Source organism: Anoplopoma fimbria, chromosome 10, assembly GCF_027596085.1.
Source record: "Anoplopoma fimbria isolate UVic2021 breed Golden Eagle Sablefish chromosome 10, Afim_UVic_2022, whole genome shotgun sequence".
Classification (NCBI taxonomy): domain Eukaryota; kingdom Metazoa; phylum Chordata; class Actinopteri; order Perciformes; family Anoplopomatidae; genus Anoplopoma; species Anoplopoma fimbria.
In genome coordinates, this window is record NC_072458.1 from 2682261 (window position 1) to 2704599 (window position 22339).

The 22339-nt window shown below is 38.7% G+C and overlaps 2 protein-coding genes across 3 annotated transcripts; one reads left to right on the forward strand and one right to left on the reverse strand.

Moving 5' to 3' along the window:
- Nucleotides 1-735: 735 nt before the first annotated feature.
- bet1 (Bet1 golgi vesicular membrane trafficking protein) lies at nucleotides 736-3239 on the forward strand. 2 transcript variants are annotated; one of them, XM_054605433.1, is made up of 5 exons: nucleotides 736-839; nucleotides 931-975; nucleotides 1068-1174; nucleotides 1816-1872; nucleotides 2386-3239. In XM_054605433.1, exons 2-5 carry the CDS (start codon nucleotides 957-959, stop codon nucleotides 2539-2541), a joined length of 339 nt encoding a protein of 112 aa, XP_054461408.1. In that variant the 5' UTR covers nucleotides 736-839; nucleotides 931-956; the 3' UTR covers nucleotides 2542-3239. The 2 variants fall into 2 exon arrangements, with proteins under 2 accessions (XP_054461408.1, XP_054461407.1); XM_054605432.1 differs by having other exon boundaries at nucleotides 737-824.
- Nucleotides 3240-3319: 80 nt separating this feature from the next.
- On the reverse strand, nucleotides 3320-22229 carry zgc:85777 (uncharacterized protein LOC405871 homolog). The gene is made up of 9 exons (XM_054605426.1): nucleotides 21994-22229; nucleotides 15070-15190; nucleotides 9989-10118; nucleotides 8118-8224; nucleotides 7496-7663; nucleotides 6982-7155; nucleotides 6300-6461; nucleotides 4457-4607; nucleotides 3320-3800 (listed from the first exon to the last, which is right to left on the reverse strand). Exons 1-9 carry the CDS (start codon nucleotides 22189-22191, stop codon nucleotides 3710-3712), a joined length of 1302 nt encoding a protein of 433 aa, XP_054461401.1. The 5' UTR covers nucleotides 22192-22229; the 3' UTR covers nucleotides 3320-3709.
- Between the last annotated feature and the right edge of the window lie 110 nt (nucleotides 22230-22339).

Here is a 22339-nt window from a genome sequence, read left to right on the forward strand (position 1 = left end):
CCATAACCCATATCGATTCTTAATTGGACATTTATTGAGGTGGCCCCTGGAAGTATCGTTTCCGGTCTGCAGACACACTGAAGATGCTGCAGCTGCTGGTTTATCTCTTTTCTATTCGCACATAATTTATCAGGATTTTTCCATTTGACTTTTGTTTTTGCACTAAATAAATAAATAAATAACTGATTTACAATTATGAATACCATTATTTTTTTTTTTTTTACTAAAACAAGAACCACCACTTAGCCAAAGGATCCAAAACTGCATTTGTCTAAATCAAATGAACACATTAGAGGTACAATATTAAGTTTTGGGATTTGGCATGGTGTCAGCATTGGGACAGTTTTTATCTTACATTTACATTACATTCCAGTCTCCCTTTTTTATCTTACTAAAACAAGAAATTCAGTACAGAAACAAAACACCTTATTGCAATAGCAAAAGTAAATTAAAGTTACAATTTGTCCTTACTTTCTGTGGTGATTTCAAAGTGAATTAGTCCTACTTGCTTTTAAAATAGATCTACTTGCTTTTAAAATAGATCTACTTGCTTTTAAAATAGATCTACTTGCTTTTAAAACAGATTTACCTACACACACCCATACTGCACAGAAACGCAAACTTCAAACCCAATCGTTTTTAATCATCCATGTAATACACTTTCACACACAGAATATTTAAATGTGGAAATAACAAACACCAAACAGAGTCCCCTCTTATGCATGCGTTTGCCTGCTATCGCATAACGGGGCTCGTCATCGAAAGATTGTCCTCGCCGGCCACCGTATGATGACGTGTCTCCTGCTGTAGCGCTAGAGCTCAAGGTACAGTCTACACAGGTAAACCTTCACCTTTAGCTGTGGTTTCCAGCTCGTTTTGGTCAGTGTTTGTTGTGTTAAACGTTACATTATTACACTATTACACGTTAAGCCACCGGACAACTTCACTGGTTCAGGATGAGGCGCGCTGGATTGGGTAAGAGACTTTAGCTAGCTTATTAAGCTAATGTTGTTACCATGTATATGCATGATGGTCGGTGTGTTTATTGTCGTTCTCGTTTCGTTAAGGCGAAGGAGGCCCTGGGAATTATGTGGCTAGTGGATACAGTGTTTATGAAGAGGAGAATGAACATCTGCAGGAGGGACTGAGGGCTAAAGTCACCGCCCTGAAGAGTGTGAGTAGCTACTGATGAATGTAATGTTATTATTATATTCCTTTATTGATCCCCACATACTATACTATACAACTACACAGACAATAAATACACATACTATACAACTACACAATAAATAAATACAACTACACAGACAATAAATACACATACTATACAACTACACAGACAATAAATACACATACTATACAACTACACAGACAATAAATACACATACTATACAACTACACAGACAATAAATACACATACTATACAACTACACAGACAATACAACTACAGACAGACATAAATACACATACTATACAACTACACAGACAATAAATACACATACTATACAACTACACAGACAATAAATACACATACTATACAACTACACAGACAATAAATACACATATACTATACAACTACACAGACAATAAATACACATACTATACAACTACACAGACACAGACAATAAATACACATACTATATACAACAGACACAGACAATAAATACACATACTATACAACAAAATAAAGATAGAATAATAATAATATATAATAATAATATTGGTGAATATTACAAGATGTGTGTGCTTGTTTTAAATTGAATTGCTTTATCTCTTTAATATTGACATTAATGTGATGTTACTTGATATTTACAGCTGTCTATCGACATCGGAACGGAAGTCAAATACCAGAATAAAATGCTGGATGATATGGCAAGTTTCACTTTTATTTTCTGACTGAAAATGAACAAAATATGAGTAATGGGGAAAGTATTTAAGATTCCTAACTTAAGGGAAAGTACACATACCCCTATGTAAAAAGTCATAGTCCTGCATTCAAATCTTAAGTACAAACATATTTGCATCATAATGTACTTGGAGAATAAACAGTCAGAGTGTTTATTATGAATGATAAATTAACCTGGAAGCATCATTAAAATGTTACTTTTACATGTTATATACTGCCTGGTATTTTAATCCATCTTTCATATTACACAGGTTGATTTGGTTGTTTTTAAATGATCAATATAACAGTCAGATAAACAGAAGTGGCGTAAAAATAACTTAATATATACGATTATAATATTAGGAGAAGTATAAAATAGCGCCCCACAATTGTACTTCCATGTCACAGTATTTGAGTTTCAAACCCAGGATCTGCTTGTTACAGTGTGTTTGTTTACTGACCTGCCTGGACTTACCTTTTATCCCCCTTTTCCACATTAGGACACAGACTTTGACTCAACAGGCGGCCTGCTTGGTGCTACTATCGGCAGAGTCAAGCAGCTGTCCAGAGGCAGTCAGACCAAACTGCTGTGCTACATGCTGCTCTTCTGTCTTTTCGTCTTCTTTGTCCTGTATTGGTTCATCAAGCTGAGGTGATAAGCAGGCTCTGTTGGACTTGACCTCCTAACTCCCCGTCTTCATCCCCAATGTTTGCCAAGCCAATGCGTCTCAAAACTAGACCCACATGATGTTGATGAGGAAAGGCAGGGATATTTCTTTTAAGTGTCTCAGCTTTACATGTGCCCACATCTCAGAGTATTTCATGAATAAAACCCACAAAATGTAGTTATGAAAGAACTCCTACTGATACTATGTGATGGAACCCTAAACAGTAGGTAAAATAGGTCTAAGATGATTAATGACCAAGTGAAGTAGGAGTTGTTAACTGTATATGTATATATGAAGCAGACACTGACAGTATATGTTTGTGCTTGATATCAGCCCAATTTACCTGGATGAGAAGATGAGACATAACATTAAACGTGTAGCAACTGTAGAAGATACTACTGTGTCAAAAACCTTAATTTAGTCGGGGGCACATTATATGAGAGATGTGATGAATTGGCAAATCTGTATATACAGACAATGTTGTGTTAAAAGTTATTAAGTTATAGAATGCTACTTGAAGCAAATAATCTAATGTTTTGCTTTTTAAGAATGAATGGATGTTTTACAGGAGTTGCCATTCATTGAACAATTAATAACAGTGTGCTTTATTGTTTCATCTTTGTTGTAAAAATGTTTTTTTTAATGTAAATAAACAAATTTTATGCTCTAAATTGACTTGTGTTAATAACACAAATAGAGAATTCATTGCAAACATTAAAACTGAACTGTTATTTTACTCTTTTATAAATTTGTGAATGACAAAATGTTAAAATCTTTGCTTGATATTTATTTTCATTTTTGAACATTTTCTTGCAAAGTCTATTCGAAAAATAAATTTAGTCTTTACACTATGTTTAAATGAACTAATTACAAATAATACAACTCAACTGCAGGCTGTTACAATTATTATGCTCTTGAAAAACAACACAAGCTTCATCATTCTGTGTGTTTGAGCTGATCAGACCACATACAGTACAGTTAAAACAATCACATGCAAAATATTATAACAAACTAACTTCCTTGAATATGTCAAGATGTTTTACATATCAGAAATGCACTTAGGTGACTTGTGTTTAGCAATCCATTGTGAACGATCGGCACATTGTCTGCGCTGGAGCGGCCGACATCAGTCCGTCTGGGTCAGGTTTTAACAACATTATTTCTTCGGTAGTGTGTCCATGTACTTGCAGATGATTCCCAGCATGACCTCATCAGCCCCTCCACCAATGGACATTAACCTGGAATCTCTGTGGAAAGGACAGCGTTAACACAGACAGGTCTTTTCTCTGTAACAATCCCCTCAATTTCCTTTGACATTTCATTCACTTGAATAATTCTAGCAATTACTTTGTTTTTCTCTCAACATTGTAACAATGTTTATCAGGAACCCCTTGTTCAGCTGCATTATATGCCCCATCAGTAGGTGTCAGCACAGTGTAAAATAAGAGTCTACAGATTCTGAATCAGTCCAACAGTGCGCAGCAGGAGACTGAGCCTAATTGCATGTCTTCAAGAATTATTATTACTTGATCACATGCTATTTTTATGTAGAGGCCATCAATCAATCTGATTAAACTTCCTCATAAATCTACCATAAGCTTTATCAAGCTCCTGCCAACTGCTGGGTTTGCTCTAACCATAGAAATGTTATACCCTCACAAAAAGCATCGTTGGCAGACAAATATTCATAGTTGGCAAGAAAGGTGAATGGTGCTTATATGTCATGGTTTTGCAGACAGATAGTTGATATTTTGGATGAGATGGAAAAAAAGTGCACAGGGCTGAAAGTAATTGAAAATCATCATATTTGCTATGAATCACTGTGATGGAGATTATGGTTCAAAACCAGATCACTTAACAAAAGACATTCTATTTAAGATACCTTTTCTCTGACCATCCTCACCTGTAAAATCTGCTGACCAGCACGTCACTGGTGAAGCCCATTCCTCCCCAATACTGAAGACAGCTGTCGCCCAGTTCCCTGGCCAGGCGGCCCCCCTTTAATTTGGCCATGGATGCCAGCTTGGTGACATCATTGCCTTTAATGTACAATGCTGCAGAAAGAAAAGGGAAGCACAGAAGTAGTGACACAAGCATGGAAGATTAAAAAATGTCCAGGTGTATAAAATGGAAGTAAAAATAATGTAGCGAGGAAAACAAGGACAATAAACAACTGTGGTTCGGTTTCAGAGTCACCGGGGGCTGATCAATGCCTCTATTGTAGGTACCCTCCAGAGGAAACGTGTGAGCTGTATGATTTTTTTCCTGTTTCAGTTTGTAAAGAAGTTTGTTTGTGTGTCTGTTTGTGTGTTTATCTACCTGCACCAAACAGATTTCAAAAGCTTTGTTCTGTTTCTGGGCAAGTGAATTGGACCGGCCATGTGTATTCATTCAAAAGCTGCTCGCCACTGAAGTGGTTACAAACACAACGAGGAAATCACAAGACCTTGAACACCGGACTGCCAGATGCTCACCCACATATTCATATCATACACACTGCAGTGTAAAGCCCATGGGATGTGTATGTGCCAGTTTTCAAGTGGCCAAGCCTGTGGGGTTTGAAGTTATGCCAGTACACACAGAAGCAACAGTAGTTTGGGAGAGCAAACCAGCCATTAATCATTTGAACCGCCGTCTCCCCTCCGGTCCAATGGAAGTGTCCTCGTGTACAATACTTAACTCCAAATTGCTCCATTACAAAAAACATATTTAAGTTATCTGAGGACCAAATATAGATGAACACAAAGAGAATTAACTAATATAATTAAATGGGAAAACCCGAAAGGCAATTTTTAGCACTGCTCATGGAGGCTTGTGAAATATGGCTTAAAAGAAAATAATCACCCTATAAGAAGGATAGAATTTAACTCCAGGGAGTGAAAATCATCAGTTTCGTGCAAATCATCCATTAAATCGTTGTTGCTTGGGCAATCTAGCTGCAAGCAATTTTGATGCTAAAGCTAATAATTGCTTATCTGTCTATAGCCAGCCAAACATTCTGTTGTTAACCGTTAACTTATCACTTAATATTAATCAACCACATTATTCTCCAGCCTGAACATTGTCCTCTATCATTTAAACCAACCTGCTGCATTGTACGTATGACAAATGACCCACTCAAGGCTAGTCTGGCATTCACATCATTCTTACAGAGCTAAGTTAAGTGGTGCCTTTGTTACTGAGACCTCAGTCTTATCTATGGTATTAAGTGCCACAAGGACAGCTGCATGCATTCATTTGGTAAGATTTTCCTAAAATACTGCACATACAAATCCAAGCTTATATGTTCCTGGCCTGTGTTTTAAGGGTAATGTGGATATTCAGTATCTAAATGTGAAATAACTGTATCTACCTTATCTTAAGAAGAAAAGGAAACTTAATCTATAAGAGGTGGATTTTGTAGATAAATGTATTTTTTTGAAAATAAATGTTATTTTTAATAATAAATAACATAAATACTAGCAAAAAGGTCTACCAATGGATTGGTAATAAGGGAAACATTTGGGGAAAAAAACGCTGATACAACAACAAGACAAAAAAAGTCAAAAACACACACATTCCAAGAAAAAACTAAGTGCTGTTATGATGCTATAACTCTATACTCATTATGTGAGCCTCAATGCTCTGAGCCAAAAATGGAAGACATTTCAAGAGGGAACAGAGTCATCCAAATGCAGCCAACACTACCAAGCTAACATTAATGTTTCATTTTGGTTATGTAATGTCTTTTTTTATAGGGATCCCACCTGTGGCGCGATGGAGGAGGGAGCGGAGCAGCTCGACCTCCGTCTGCAGCTCAGCCAACCTGAAGTTAACCGCCTGGTGGTAGAGGACGGGCTGCTTGAAGATCTTCCTCTGCCGGGTGTACTGGATGGTCTCCTGAATGATGTTGTCCATCATGGTCACGACTGGAGGTGTTACAATAGAGAGACAGAGATGTGACCTTTCTGCTACTACTAACACATGTCTGTGTTTGTCAGTTGTGTCTCTGATATATGACATGATGCACAAAAGTTCACCAGGCCAGACGTATCAGTTTCAGATTCAGTCACTGAATGTTAAGTCCCACTCCTCCTTAACATTTTCTCATAAATTCTGCCAAAGGAAATATTGATGCATGCTTTCTACTCAAAATCAAAAGCAAACAACTATTTTACAGAAGATTAATGGCTTGAACTATGTGAACCTAAGCTCCCTAATTCTTGGAAACTATAACGGAAATGATACCATAATACATAAACTGTGGGATTTACAGTCAAGATGTGATCTGTAGGAGCCAGATGAGATGTTGGGAAAAATTGCCTTGAGGATGAAGGATTAAGTAAAAACTCAAAGTAAAACTAAGAAAACTAGGAACGATAATGCCGGATTACTGGATTTGCTTGGTGGGAAAGGAGAGATGACGAACTGAAAGAAAGGCTCACTCACTATTGGCCACTGCCCACAGCCTCTCTTCCTGGAACTGAAGCATCTGATAGGTGAAGCCCATGCCTTCCTGGCCGATGATGTTCTTGCAGGGCACATGAACGTCATCGAAGAACACTTCAGCTGTGTCCGATGACCACATACCGAGTTTTTCAATCTTGCGGGCGATGTGCACCCCTACAGTGGGGGAGGGTAGGATAAGTGAAATGTACGTCATCATGCAACTTGGCAAAGGCACACTAATAATAACAGATCCTGTTGATAGAACGGATACTGATACATTCTGTAGAAAGGGTGATTTAGGGTTATGTGCTCAAGAAAATCATGTGGGAGTATTGCAGTAAATCATCTGTTTAAGTAGAAGTGAAAAACACAGAATCTATTTTTAGATGAACTTAAATCCCAGATGTTAAATGTCAATTACAATGGTTCATTTTCCACTGAAAGGCTTTTGTCCAAGAAAAAAACCCATCTGCTTTTACAGGAGAATCGTCCCACAAATAATTACCAGACCTACCTGGCAGGTTCATGGGCAAACAGATGAGGGATTTGTTCCGGTGTGAAGGCCCGTCGCTTGTGTTGGCGAGGAGACATATCCAGTCAGCCTGGGTACCGTTGGTGGTCCACATCTTTCCCCCGTTGATCACGTATTCATCCCCTTTCCTCACTGCCTTGGTCAGGATACCTGAATCGATGTGTGGTGGAGTGTGTAAATGGGTGGAGATAGAAAGAAAATGGGTAAGGACGCTTAACTCCCCCATTCATCTGTGCAAAGTTTGAACAGATGAATAATCAAAGAAATACAATTTTGGCCCTCAAATAAAAAGACTTCGGAGCAGAAAGTTTCACCAAAGATGTTCCTTTGATGCTAAAGATGGCATATTCAAACTCAAACATACTAATCCAGAAAAAAGGAAGCAAAAAGGTTGTGAAATCTGATGGTGAATGTAGGCCTAAATGCAGTATTTCACATTCATCATGCCAGCCTTCTCTCCTGAGAGAATATCAGTGCCAAATTGATTGTAAAACTGTTGTTCAATCATTTCTGGAGCAAAAGTTCATTCAAAATGGTCCTTCAGAAACTTAAAGGGAAATTATGTGATAATAAATGGCCAGAAGATGATGAAGGAGAGACGTACTTGAGACATCAGAGCCGGCTCCGACTTCACTTACTCCCAGGCAGGCCACTTTGTCCCCCATGATGGAGGGAAGGAGGAACTCTTCCTTAAGCTCAGCTGAACCAAACCTGCACACACACACGCACACGCAGACACAGACACAGACACACACACACACGCACACACACACACACACACACACACACACACACACACACACGCACACGCACGTATACGAAGAAATAAAAGCATGTTTGAAAGTATTAATTAGCAGTTACAAAATTGACACTCATGGGAATCCAAGAGCATTTCTTTTTCAAATCTTAAAATACTTCTACATTTACATCTAATACAAACATGATTGTCAGGCAAGTGTTTGATAAATGTTGGGTGAAACTCTTTAACTGCTTCAAGAAAGAGCAGGAGATAGTTTGGTGCTTTGAAACCACACTGCCATGTTTGAGGCAATTACAGTTCCAGTGGGACAAAGGAGGGAGTCTTATCCTGAAGCTCCCATGATGTATTTTTTTGTGTTGTTGCTGTTCTCTTAACACTTAGACCTTGTTGCAATAAAGTGTAGATCCCCTAATTAAGCTCCTGAGACTCCAATTGTCTATTTCACTGAATTCTGTCATCTGCCACCAGCAGCTGGTTCATAGCAGGTTGATATCACAGAACAAACCAAGGCCCTACTTGGGTGAGAAAAACTATTACTAAATATATCCATACACATACTCTCTCTAGTGAGTGTAACTTTAATAACAGGATGTACAACAGGCTGTATTTTCTAGCCTAACAATAATACAACCAATAAGACCAGTAAGACAGTAAAACAGGGACCATAAAGTGTTTTGGCCAATATATCAGAGGGCAAATATTCTCGGCTTGTCAGAGTTTTATCTTCATCTGTATAAGTTTGCAAACATTAAAGTCAAATATATTTGACATATGATACAGTAAAAAGCACCTGAGATGATACTTAGTTTTTGCAGCAGTAAACTTCAGTATCAGTTGTTTACAACACACAACGGAGCAGATGGTGCTGCAGAACCTGTTATAATCGATTCACTGTAAAATCCTCTGCCTCTAGAGGTGACATCCTTGTGGAAATGTGTTCATTTATTTAGCAGTGGACAAGGTTAGCGTTAGAAACACATTTTAGATTTTGGTTATAGCATTTGTAGCACTATAAAATGGATTCTAACTGCATCACGTAAAGTGTAATCAGTGCAATTGACTGCTTGTTAACGAGTGCAGCTGTTAAAATAATCATTGTCCGTATATAGACCAATAAAACACAAGCTAAAGATTCTCGAATAAAAGGAGACGGACATCTCTGCAGAGCTGGACCAAACAATGAAGAACATTTCTGAAGCAAAGAGAATTTTAAATTGTTTGGACACTGGGTTGGTTTTAACAACTCATACGTCAAACACTTAAATTATCTGCAGGCTAATTTGGCCGCCAGTTGTTGCCAGCGGTAGCAATAGAGGCAACCTTTTATCACCTCCACATGAAACAGGGCCCATGTAGGATGGATGTTTGAAAATGTATTCCAGCTCTGGTACAAGTGGCTCTAGTGATGGTGTTAAAAATGAACCAAAACACAAAGCAGACATTGTTTGCCTAGTCCTTGCCTTGTTGTTGTCCTTTTCATAAAAAGAGAAGGCAGATGTCGAGGTAGATAAGTGCAGAAAGCAAAATGTAAAAATGTATAATCAAAGACACGTCTCCAACCAGAACTGTTGGGAGTTGCTTAAAGGGAAAAGACAAAACACTGGATTTGGGGCATGTAGTTTAAAGCTGCAAACTTATCACAAAACCAAATATCAGTGGATTTATCAAATATTTCTCATGCTCTATTATGTACACCAACATTTGAGGGATTGTACCTGGCCAGCGCAGGAGTAGCCATGTCAGTCTGTACACCGATGGCCATGGGGATGCCTCCACAGCGGATGTTGCCCAGCTCCTCTGAAACCGCTACGCTGTAGCTGAAGTCAAGACCCAAGCCTCCGTACTCTGCACAGGACAAAACACACCCTCCTTCAATTTCTGCTGACACTTCACTGGACATGTGTGGATTATTTATTTTCCTTATTTATAACCTTTGATTACAGATGTGGACCTTCACCACTCAGCTGAAAGAGGAAGCAGCAATGGCGGACCAATGCCCCCTGGGATAAATTAACCCCATCACAACATTAGTGACCTTAAACTTTGCCTTGCTCCCACCAACCCTGTCTCTCTTCCATCTTTCCTGTCGTCCCTGTGATAAAATCCCTGCCTAATATGTTTCTGTAAACACGTACACACTGGTGTGTACATACAAAATATTCTGAGCTGATCTGTTGGCACCAGAGCATGCACTCAAATAATTACAGGATGTTATCATTAATTGTGCTTTCTGTAATTGTGTGTAAAAAGCACCACTGGGAGATCAGCAGCGCGGTGCAGATAAGGGTCACTGGGAGATCAGTGTTATCTCATCTGTTCTGCTTAGTATATCAAACTTGATTTGGATCTTTTCAAAAACCCATTTAGTTAAGAAGTCAGAAATGGATGTCTATTTCTTTCATTCTGGCAGTGGAGGCATTTGCAAAGACCTTAGGTCCTTAATGGAGCTGAACGGTGCATCATAAACCATGTTTAAAAGACCAGTTATCCTCATAAAGATCCATCTCTTTTTCTTTCCTTTCATCATCAGCTGCACCATCTATTTTAAAATGAATAGGCTTTTTTTTTTTAACACTAATATATACTTATTGCCAAAGGCAATTTTCTTTCCACTACTCATGAATTGAGCTGGCTAATGCTAATGCTCACCTTTATACTGCATTTATCTTAAAGTTGTTTGTGTTAAACAAACACACATTCAGATACTTTCCAAATAAAACAATATGGAAATGAAGGGTCCTTCTGCGGTACAAAAAACTGGATATCATCATCCCATTCTGGTCTGACAAATGTAACCTGACAGTTATTCGTTTAGGACAAATCTCTTGATGCTAATGTCCAGTCAGCCAAATATAACAAGACTGAGCATTTGTGAAATGGTCGGTGCTCAGTTTTCCCATGACTAAATACAGACTGCCAGCCACCGGGTGATGGATACGGGCACTGACGGACAATGAATAATTATTAGTCAATTTACCACATGGAGGCTTACAACTGGAGCAAAGTGGTTTAATTTCACCTGTCAGACTACTTATCAAATAATGGAAAGCACAGTATGGCAGACCGTCAGAGAGAGTTAGGGAGGAAAAAGACAGAGAGCATAGTAAATGGGGACAGAGAAAAAGACAGATATAGAGGGACAGGCAGACCGGGGGAGCTGGGAAAGCCAAAAATAAGAGGAAACAGGTGCAGCTGTGCAGCGATAAGTTTCTGAGCACTGGAAACCCTGCGGTGGATAATGTGGAACAAGGGAAGCACCAAGGTTTATCCCGCTTTCAGCAAAACAGCAGGCCGTCTGTTTGAACAAGCAAGCAGAAGAAAAACAAACAAAATTCTGTCACAAATGTCAATTCTATACACATGTGGTTTTTTTCTGAACGCCAGATGTTCCTCAGAGCTCCATATGCAGCACATATAGAAGGATAAAGCTTGAGTGAATTTAAAAGGTGCAGCACAAGCAGACACTGGCAATGTGGAAGAGAGTACGCTTTCTATTCCATGTGCTCAGCAACATGAGTGCCCTGATGATAAAACCACTTCTACCTGAAGGGTGACAACATAGGAAAGAGGGACAATTAATCAATTAATCACAGTCGTAAGCTTGGATCCATGACAAGTGTAACAATTGTCACGGACTACAGAGGACACAGGTGTAATTGTACTATTACTCAACCCCTGAATAAATCCACACCATAACAGCGTGTTGTACTATACAATCTGAGAAGACTCTGTGTTTGCAATGTTTTTAAAGAGAAACACAAGCCATTGCAGTGAATGTGTCATAGTATTTCTAAAGTAGAAATTGAGTGAAAGGAAACAGCCTGGACACACAGTTATCTCCAACAGGTTATTCTTCTAAACATTAGCAAATATATTGCGTTAAAGAGAAAACTGTGGAGGCTGCCAGGTTCTATCCATCAGGCAGGAGACAAGAGGCCATTGCCATGGGGTGAACCGCAGGTTCCTATTTCTCAGAGCAGAGGAAAACAGGCAGGGAGCCAAGGGTCGTCCCTGACTTCTCCCTCAACGTGGCTGCCTTAAGAAAACTTCCTGTTCTCATGTTTTGAAAGTAATAATGCCTTTCTTTGTGTATGGAAAAAAGAGTGGAAAATAGGGGTTGAGTGTTTTAAAATAAAGGGACATGATGTGCACCAAAAGGTGTTAAACAGGAGAATCAACTTTGTTGCCAAGCATAAATCCATTAAGTCCACTCTCCCAGTACTCAGTTTGACCTGATTTAAAGTCATCAGGAGTACAATAAGTCATTAAAGGATAAGAAACATTACCAGCATCAGGTAAAGATGGGTAAAGTCATGCAACTGGTCCTCTGCCAGATTCAAACCAGGGACGTTGTCTTCTTAACCCCTAAGTCCTGACAGTAGACCTGTTTTACATTGTGACTTGTAAAACATGGCATTTTCAATATTTACTGAGAAACTAAAATACACTATAACAAGTAATTTAGTCTTGAACGGAGTCGTTTAGAGTTATTTGCGATAAAACAGTGAAAATTCAGAATTGTATCCCAATTCCAACTATAAAGTGAGATCATTTCACTATTTTCACGTGAAGTTTACCTTTTCCCTTGCAACAAGAATGAATATGGTTTGCGTCACAGCTGGTGTGATTTCATCACAAGATGATCTCGCAACATTTGCAGTTGTTTTATCACATGACTTTGTCCGTTTTTGTATGAGATTATTTTGTAATGTACTTGGCTTTGAGTTCTTCTCTCATTCCACCTGATGAATCATTTCTCTAGTGAACAGACTCCCATTCCTGTAACCCAGCCTCTAAATCAATTAGCCCAGTGCAGAATTCTTTCAGAGTCTGCTCTATTAGTCAGATTAGTCAGCACTGCAGCAAGGCCACGTCTAGTTGTACACTTTCCTGAAGACATATATTACCTTGCAAACGTTGGTTATTCTTAATATTCTTACAAATATTAAGACAAACGGAGCAGGAATTATCAGATGGACACAGATTCCACAGTTTGGTAACTGAGCATCCGTCTTTTTGAATACAGTAAAACATTTGTCCATTAGCTCTTACTGCATAAAGTATCCTTCTTTTAAAAGAGGCTTTCACAAGTTTTAAAGACTAGACCAAATAATAATATACAGCACTGCAAATATGTGAGGTCCATTTAAATCGTATGCTGAGACATGTCAGCCCTGACAGTTGTTTCTATATACTTAACCCAGGTAATCTACCATCTGATAATACAATCTGTCTCCACACAGTCTTCTTCTGCCTGAGCTGCTCCTCCTCTCTAATCCCACCAACTAATGCTTAAGACTTGTGCACTCAGCACATTTTAATTCCCTCGCCCTCCCTCTTCTTTGACCTACAGACCTGAGGTGCAGTCCTCCTCACAGAGCTCTGTGTTTAACATTATTTGTTCACAGATTGGTTCTTTTTTCAGCATCAAATGTCAGAACAGCCATAACAGCTGTTTTACCACAGTGATGATATTACAGCAAGACCAAGACCAAGACCAAGACGTGAAATATCTATTAATGCGTTAGTAACTGTATACTGTAGAACTGTGAAACTAGATCTATACTTCCCACAAATCTCTTTATATATATTCAGAATGAATCAGACATAACAACCACAACTATTTTGTGGTCCTGTACGGTACAGCACTTATCCCGCTCACTCCTTCACCCCAGCAGTGACACAGCTGGGTACACATCTGGAAACAAGACAAAGTGTAGCAGACATCTGTTGTTGGATGTTGCTGTGACACCAGCAGCCATCATCACAGTGGGAACATTTCTAAACCAGACCAACTGTAATGTATGGCTGTCACACAGAGAGAATATCAATGGAAAATGAATCCAGCTGTGAAAAAAAGAAATGCCTTATGCTCCTTGAAGCGGAGATGGTCACATTTTGATCCAGCAATATTGGAAATTCTAACCACAGCAAATTCTAACCACAACTTAAATTATTATTCTGAGTAACTTGTTATTTGTGGGTTTTCTTGGATTCAAAAACGGTATCCTTAAAAGCTAGGCCTTTTGAAATTACAGTTAAGTTACAGAGTTATCATGGGAATTTTTTTGCAAAGGCAACAGTGACAGCATGTCTCAAAAACATATATCATGAAAGCAGGTGATTAATTAGTCATATTTGAATGGATTACCTAAAACTACTAAAATGCCCAAGAATACAAATGGACTATAGTCTGTGACAAAAAATACCCTTGAAACACTTCCAGAGCCAATCCATGTCATGTGGATTCACATTCTGCAAACACAAGCCACATATCTTTGGGTATTTTAACAGTTTCATACTCTTGACTGGTCCATTTAAGGCATCCAGGTAAACGTACAAAAAAAAAGCAGGTAAAATGGTTAAAGCAGGGAACTCATTAACTCATTAAACTGAATGTTGGCTTTCCAACAGCACAAAAGGTGAGTTTGGCATTTTGACATGATGGTTATTATCATTTCCCAGCAGGCGTATTATCTCCTTAGATCCTTTCATAGAAAACACACATCCTTTAAAATAAAAAGGCGTAGAAAAAAAGTAATTTGTCTCTGATTTAAAAACAGAAAAAAATCATTCACATTTAGGGAATCCTAAATTCCTTTTAAGGGTCTCAGGGGCTGGAACCGGTTAGTTAATAACAGACATGACAAAGATACAGGTGGCCAGAACAACAAATTTCATTCCTATGATCAACTTCTTGTTAAACTCCACAACAACAGGTTTGGTGAAAATGCAAATGTGTGTTTATGAAAATAAATGTGCTACTTTTTTTTTACTAGGTTTTTAACATTCTTACCAACTGGTTTGTTGACTCCTAAAAAGCCGGCACTTCCTAAGATCTTGAAGATTTTATGGGCTGGAAATGTCCCTTCTGCTTCCCACTGATCCACGTGGGGGTTGATCTCCTGGTCGATGATCTAGAGCACAAACACAACAGGAGAGAGAAATGATATGTTAATGTGTCATCTTTAGCATTTTTTCTGGTGAATTTTAAGCACATATTGCATTTTTTACTTATTATGATTCCAACAAAAACGAGAGCCCTGCTTTTCTATTCCCTGTCTCATAACCGACACAAAGGAGATATGCATTATGAGTGAATACACACAATGACTGTTTTACGGGTTTCCTGCTGTGCAGTGCACATCTCTACTTAAGTCTATGTAATCTATCTGTAGCAGTCAGCACGATAAGGTATTATATATATCAATGAATAGAGAGCAGGCTGGAAAAATGTAATACAATGTGAATCTATAATGATGCCAATACAATGACAGCATGCATGACATGCTATCTCCTATATGTACATGTTACCAGTTCCCTGCTGATAACCGAGGCTTGGGTAGTGACATACAATATGACAAGCTGCAGACTGCAAACAATGGCAGGGGTTTGGCCTCAATCCGTGACATTTGGGAGAAGAAAATTTGGGAAAACAAGACACTGACAGAATTTAGTGACAATATTGGTAACACAAACTCATAAAGTTGTCCAATAAAACTTTTTGGGATATGGGTTTTTAAGGGATTACACAGAGCATTTAAAATGGAGCTGTTGGTAGTCAATATTGGGAGGATATTCACCAGCTTTGCATCTAATCGATTGAAAGCCAACATTTTAATGACTCAGTATTTCCTCCCCAATTTTATTCTTGGCAGGGTAGAAAAACCTCTGAAGTAATATTTAGTGCAGCATGCAAAAATAAAGCCAGGTACTGAAACCCATACTAATGGCATCCCTTCTTGGTTGGCAGCCACACCGTTTATTCAGCCACAAAGCCTGTGATACACAACTGCCTGAAACTAAAGGATGGCTTTTTATTTGCTTTAAGATTAGGACAACAACAAAAGAAGTTGTTAAAATTGTGGTTAACGAATAATTTTTACTATTTAGGGGTGGATGTTGCTAATTGGCTGATTTTAATAACTTCACATACCTCCAAATGTACCAGCTGTCTGTTCATTTCTATGTGAACTAAATATAATAACTTATTCATAAGTGAGGAACAAATGGATTCTAGTAATCTTGTCGCAGGATTTTACATAATATTCTTCAACAGAGAGAGCAGCTTTTTTTCGTCTCTCGTCACTAAATTCAAGCAGCATTGTGCTTGAATGGATTTGCAAAATATTATAACATCTTCAACAGCTTTGCTATTGGTGTTATTCACTTTATTCCATAAACATTATCAATGGGCCATGGTTTCAACAGACCCATGACAATCTGCTCCACAAATGTGTTTCTCTGCTCACTACAATGAGCTCTAAATGGTGGGTAAAGTCGATGAAAAGTAATAATCAAAGCAAAAGTGGTATCTCAAGGGACATAAAGAGGAAACATTAAATTCAAGTCTTGGCCAATGATACGTTATGTTGCAGTAAATGAGCCATGTACAACAATCTGCATTCAGAAAAATGAACTCTATTGGACTATTCTTTCATGTAGCTTTGGTTAAATCTCTGCTTGACGGTGAAAACACAACAAGCAATGAGCTGGACCAGTCCTGTGTTTTACCGTTCAAACTATAACAACAAAGTGCTGAAGAAGAATCCACAGGTTTTTTTCCAGGATTGCAAAAGTGACGCACACTCATTTTGTCCTTCCAAAACACACAAAACCCAAACCAGCCGACCACTCGACAAGCCAAGAAAAACGCAAATTGACTGAGGAAAATCAGCCAATGCAATGTCAGATTTCCATGTTCAGAAAATCTGAACATGGAAATCATGTTTTTACTGATCAAAACAGAAAAACAGACACTACTTCCAACAGATATATATGTAGCGCATGCTTGGGCCTGAATCTGTGAATACCAGGTTAACTTACATAACGTCCAACAAAAGACTAATCAGTAAAAAGGCCGGTACTGGTTCCTCTTTAACCCGCAATAAACTCATCCACGTTCAAAGTTCAAATCCTGAGGATGGAAAGGAAGGGATGACTTTCTGCGGGAAAGGGAAACAGAAAGGTCATCAGGGAGTGATCCCTCATCTCTATTGTGGACCATTTGTGTTGCATACCAGAACAATTTCACATCATCAAATCAGGTCTTGCAAAATGTCCAGTCTGGAGTGTTTTTTTCCTTGCACACTACATAAAGACTGGGCTTATAGGTCCAACCCAAACAATGTGTTAACATGGGTTTCCTTTTCATATATCTATAGAATACAAAGTATTCAATATACTATATTCAATATAATGGGATTCAATTATTTACTCACTATACGACGTTATCAAGACATTTTGATTAGATTCGTACGTTTACAAATTGTCCTACTATGAGGCGATAGAAATTTGTCAGCTGCTAAACCATCCCTTCAAAATCTTGACCTGGTTGTTTTATTTTTATGTTGTCTTATATGAGGCTATTTTGAAAATTATCAACATGAATGCAAAGTTCTGGATTTATTTATTTTCAGTTTCAATGTAAAGAAGATATTGTTACGTATATTTTAATGTCATTAATTCGCTAGATTAGCAACAGACATACCCAACTGGTTCTTTTTGTATAAACGGATTTAAAGTTGAATATGAGAAAAACAATAATGTGATATTAAAATCATATATACCATGTTACAAGATAATGGATACAAATCGCTCACTCCTCCACAGACAGTCAGGCCAGGATAAATCACAATGTACAGTACCAGTCAAAAGTTTGGACACACCTTCTCATTCCATGTTTTTTCTTTATTTTTATTTTTTTCTACATTGTAGATTAATATTGAAGAAATCCAAACTATGAAGGAACACATATGGAATTATGTGGTAAACAAACAAATGCTCAACAAACCAGAATATGTTTTATATTTCACATTCTTCAAAGTAGTTGATTGAAGAAGGTGTGTCCAAACTTTTGACTGGTACTGTACATATGTGTTAATTATACTCCTAATACAGAACTCAAATGTAAAATGTATCAAATCACTGCATTATAAAGTGTCTACAGTTTCAGAGTTGTATAGCACAGATGAAAAGCTTGTACAGCCTCTCACTCACAGCAACACAACAATCCAACAACAGCCAAAAACTACCAAAAAGGTTGAAGCACCAGAAAGCAGTAAGCAAAAAGCCCTTGGGGATCCCCGTCTGAAGCCATGGGAGTCTGCACATGAGGAGCCTTTTCCTAGAAGTATTGAGGAAGTATAATTTGGCTTCTTGTCCTCATTAATGAACAGCATCCTTGAATGGTTTGATGGTTTTTGCATGTGGGAGACAGGAACCCTGACTCATTTCTTTGTATGGGAAGTTGTCTCTCACATTTATAAATGAGCAACACACAATGCAAAACCTCTATTTTGACAACAGTCTATTTGGTACTACGCCCTCCCTAAACACTGCCAGAAAATTGGTAGTGGAAACATTGTTACTATGAACGTCTGACCTTGGACAGTCACTAAAGGATTTCCTATCACCCCATTTGTGAACCATCTATAAACACACATTACCCTACAGAGAATTCCTTTAATAAACCACGCTGCCTCGAGTTCCCTTTCCTGCACTGCAAACATATTGTTCTGCATTTCCTTTTCACATTTTCATCCTTCCGATTATTCCCAGTGCTCGTTTATTTTCAACCTCCTTGCATCCTTTTGAAGGTTTAGTCACACAACTAGCTTCCCCCCCCATTTACCGCAACATCTTCGCTGGCTACCTCAAATTAGCCGTTTGTTGGTATTTTTGCAGTCTCTGTCTCCAAAGTCTGTCTTGCAATATGTATCCCAAATGAGTCATGCTGATTACAAATGCTTGCGTTGAGTTTTTTTGGACTAAAGTTTGCAGCTGTTGATATTTAACTTTCAAAAATAAAAAGTCTGCATGTTGAAAATCCACAACTGTAACAGAAAAGGCAAGGCAGACTGAGTTTAAGTAGAAAAACTTGGGAAGAATGATTCCTGAAAGGGGAGTAAAACTTTTAAACCTTCCATTGTTCAAGCAAATATTCAGCTGCTTAACCTCAAAAGTCACTAATATGTACTATATACAGTAATCAGAGTAAATACTAAATGATTCTTGAAGGCTTTTGAGACATAATAAGTTATAAAAAAATTCTGATAAACCAGAATAATTCAAGCAAAAATGACATTTTTAAATCATTATAATGTGTACTGTACAAAAGAAAGTGTGAATCATTTTTCCCTTTTTCCCATATTACACAATCTGTTTTCTCTTCTTCTTTCTTTTTAATCTGCCAGACTTAATGAGAAGAGGAAAAACACCAGTTCTCAAATAAACAAGATCTGTGGCTTTTAGATTAGGGGGTTTGTAATATATGATTCAGTGCCAAATATTTGTTTAATGTGAACAAACAATATATCTGGTTTGGCAAAACTACATTGGCTAGCCCCACTGGTATGATAGGCAGTTTCATCTGAATGCCATGGTCTCCTTAGTTATTCATCCACTATCAATGTTTATCTAGCTTTTGAAAAACAGCCAAACCCTCTGGTATCACAAACTTGTCCACACATGAATCATGTAAACCGACCTGACTAACAAAGGGGGAGATGGTTTAAATATGAAGCTGAGTTTAAATGTAAGAGTGACGGGAAGTCTACACCGCCATCACACACATTCAACACTATCCTGCGTAGCAAGACAATACTGTTCACTTACATTAGTCTCCGAGACCCGTTCAACCTGGGCTATCTAAACATACTTTATCTAAAGCTGGCTGTTACATGTGTTCTTGTTGCATATATATATATATATATATTTGTATCAGGACCCCTCTCTAAATTTCTTTCATTATGCCCACTCACATTTCAAAGCCAACATATTTTGTGCATCCATGCATGTATGCATGTATGTATGTATTTGTTTACTGCACTTATCCTATTCGTAGTAGTTTGTAGCACTTATTGTATTCGTATTAGTCTGTTGCAATTATTGTTTTCGTAGTAACTTGCCTCTGCACTATACTTTTGCTCTGGTTTATGCTTTAAGATGCTTGTTTAAGAAAGGAGATGCACTTATGACTTCTGGTGACTAGTAGTTCTCTTGAATACCTATGTTGAATACACTTCCTGTAAGTCACTTTGGATAAAAGCGTCTGCTAAATGACTGTAATGTAATGTAATGTAATGTATGTATGTCACACTATAACTCCTGGCATATAACACATGCTTTTTTTTTTTTAAATCTGAACTGACAACCATTGCTTTGGCTAATCTAAGTGCAGGAGCAGAGATGCTGCACACGTTGGCAAAAGGAGAGTTGACAATAATCAAGTGGTGTGTAGGAAGGGTGATGAAAACACATGGGCAGCATTGCTCTGTTTGGTACTTTGAACCTGGTTGCGCATGCGCCCTAGCTCTACTGGAACATCAGCTGTTTAACAAACATTAATTACATTACAGTCATTTAGCAGACGCTTTTATCCAAAGCGACTTACAGTCAGTAGTATATTACATATCATTCACCCATTCACACACTGATGATAGGCTACCATCAAGGTGCCACCATCAGACTCTAACTAACATTCATGCAACATCCAGTCCACACCGATGGCAAGCCTTCAGGGGCAACTTGGGGTTAAGTGTCTTGCCCAAGGACACATCGACTGCTGAAGCCGGGTATCGAACCACCGACCTTCTGATTGGAGAACTACCTTGCTCTCCACTACGCCACAGCCGCCCTGAAACATGATTCAATGCAGACATCAAGCTGTTGCTCTGCTGTTGAATAATGAGGAGGAGGGACTTATATAGTAGTGTACCTGGTGCTCTGCTTTGCTATCCTTTATTCACTTTGGCTTGGGGAAAAAAACATGGAAGCTTGTAACTTACAATCATTTGAGGCTGTTGACAGCTCCTATAATAACCTTGACCAGCAGCAGCAGTAGTAGCAGCATAGGTTCTAGGGCGGCTGTGGCGTAGTGGAGAGCAAGGTAGTTCTCCAATCAGAGGGTCGGTGGCGATACCCGGTGAGTCGATGTGTCCTTGCAAGACACTTAACCCCATCCTGAAGGGGCCATCGGTGTGGACTGGATGTTGCATGAATGTTAAGAGTCTGATGGTGTCACCTTGATGGTAGCCTGTCATCAGTGTGTGAATGGGTGAAACTGTAAGACTGTAGCCGCCCTGAAACATGATTCAATGCAGACATCGAGCTGTTGCTCTGCTGTTGAATAATGAGGAGGAGGGACTTATAAGTAGTGTACCTGGTGCTCTGCTTTGCTATCCTTTATTCACTTTGGCTGTAATGTAACTTACAAATGTAGTTATCGAACCACCGACCTTCAGCTGTGATTGGAGAACTACCTTGCTCTCCAGTCGATGTGTCCTTGAAACATGACAATGCAGACATCAAGTTGCTCTGCTGTTGAATAATGAGGAGGACTGGATGTTATGAATGTAAGTGTCTGGTGCTCTGCTTTTGGTAGCCTTTATCACTTTGGAATGGGGAAAAAAACATACTACTGACTTACAATCATTTGAGGCTGTTGACAGCTCCTATAATGACTTAATGTAGTAGCAGCATAGGTTCTAGGTTCTTATGGGTTCTTACAAAGTATGTATGGAGGAACAAGCGCTGCAGAACAAGCTTTGTGACCTCTCACCCACTTTACGACACTGCTGCTGCTCCTCACGGTTACATGAAGAGGAACAACACTGCTGCTGCTTTCAACCAACACACACACATTCAAATACCCACCTGTCACCTGCCAAACAAAGCAACATATAGCTTTGTTTTCATGGGAACAGAGCAACCCAGTTACCTTCCTGAGGGACTCCTTCAATGCAAAGTGCTCCTGTGTGTAGATTAAATGCCCCCCCGCGGTCTCTGGGGCACTGGACGGTGCAGGTTTAGATGATGCATGGTCAGACACCGACCGGACACCGACACACGGGGTGAATTTGAAGAAATGACTGGCGAGCAGCTGGTTTAGACGGTGAGCTTCTTTGAGCAGCGCCATCTTTGTTGGTAACCGCTGGTGTGCGCATGCGCGAACTATGATCATAACTGTAGTCCACTTTGGAGACTTTGTTTTTTTCTTCTCCCAGGATGAAACATTAACCCCAGTGGGAAATGAAATGTTGGTAGTGTTTGACTTTCTGTTGGCT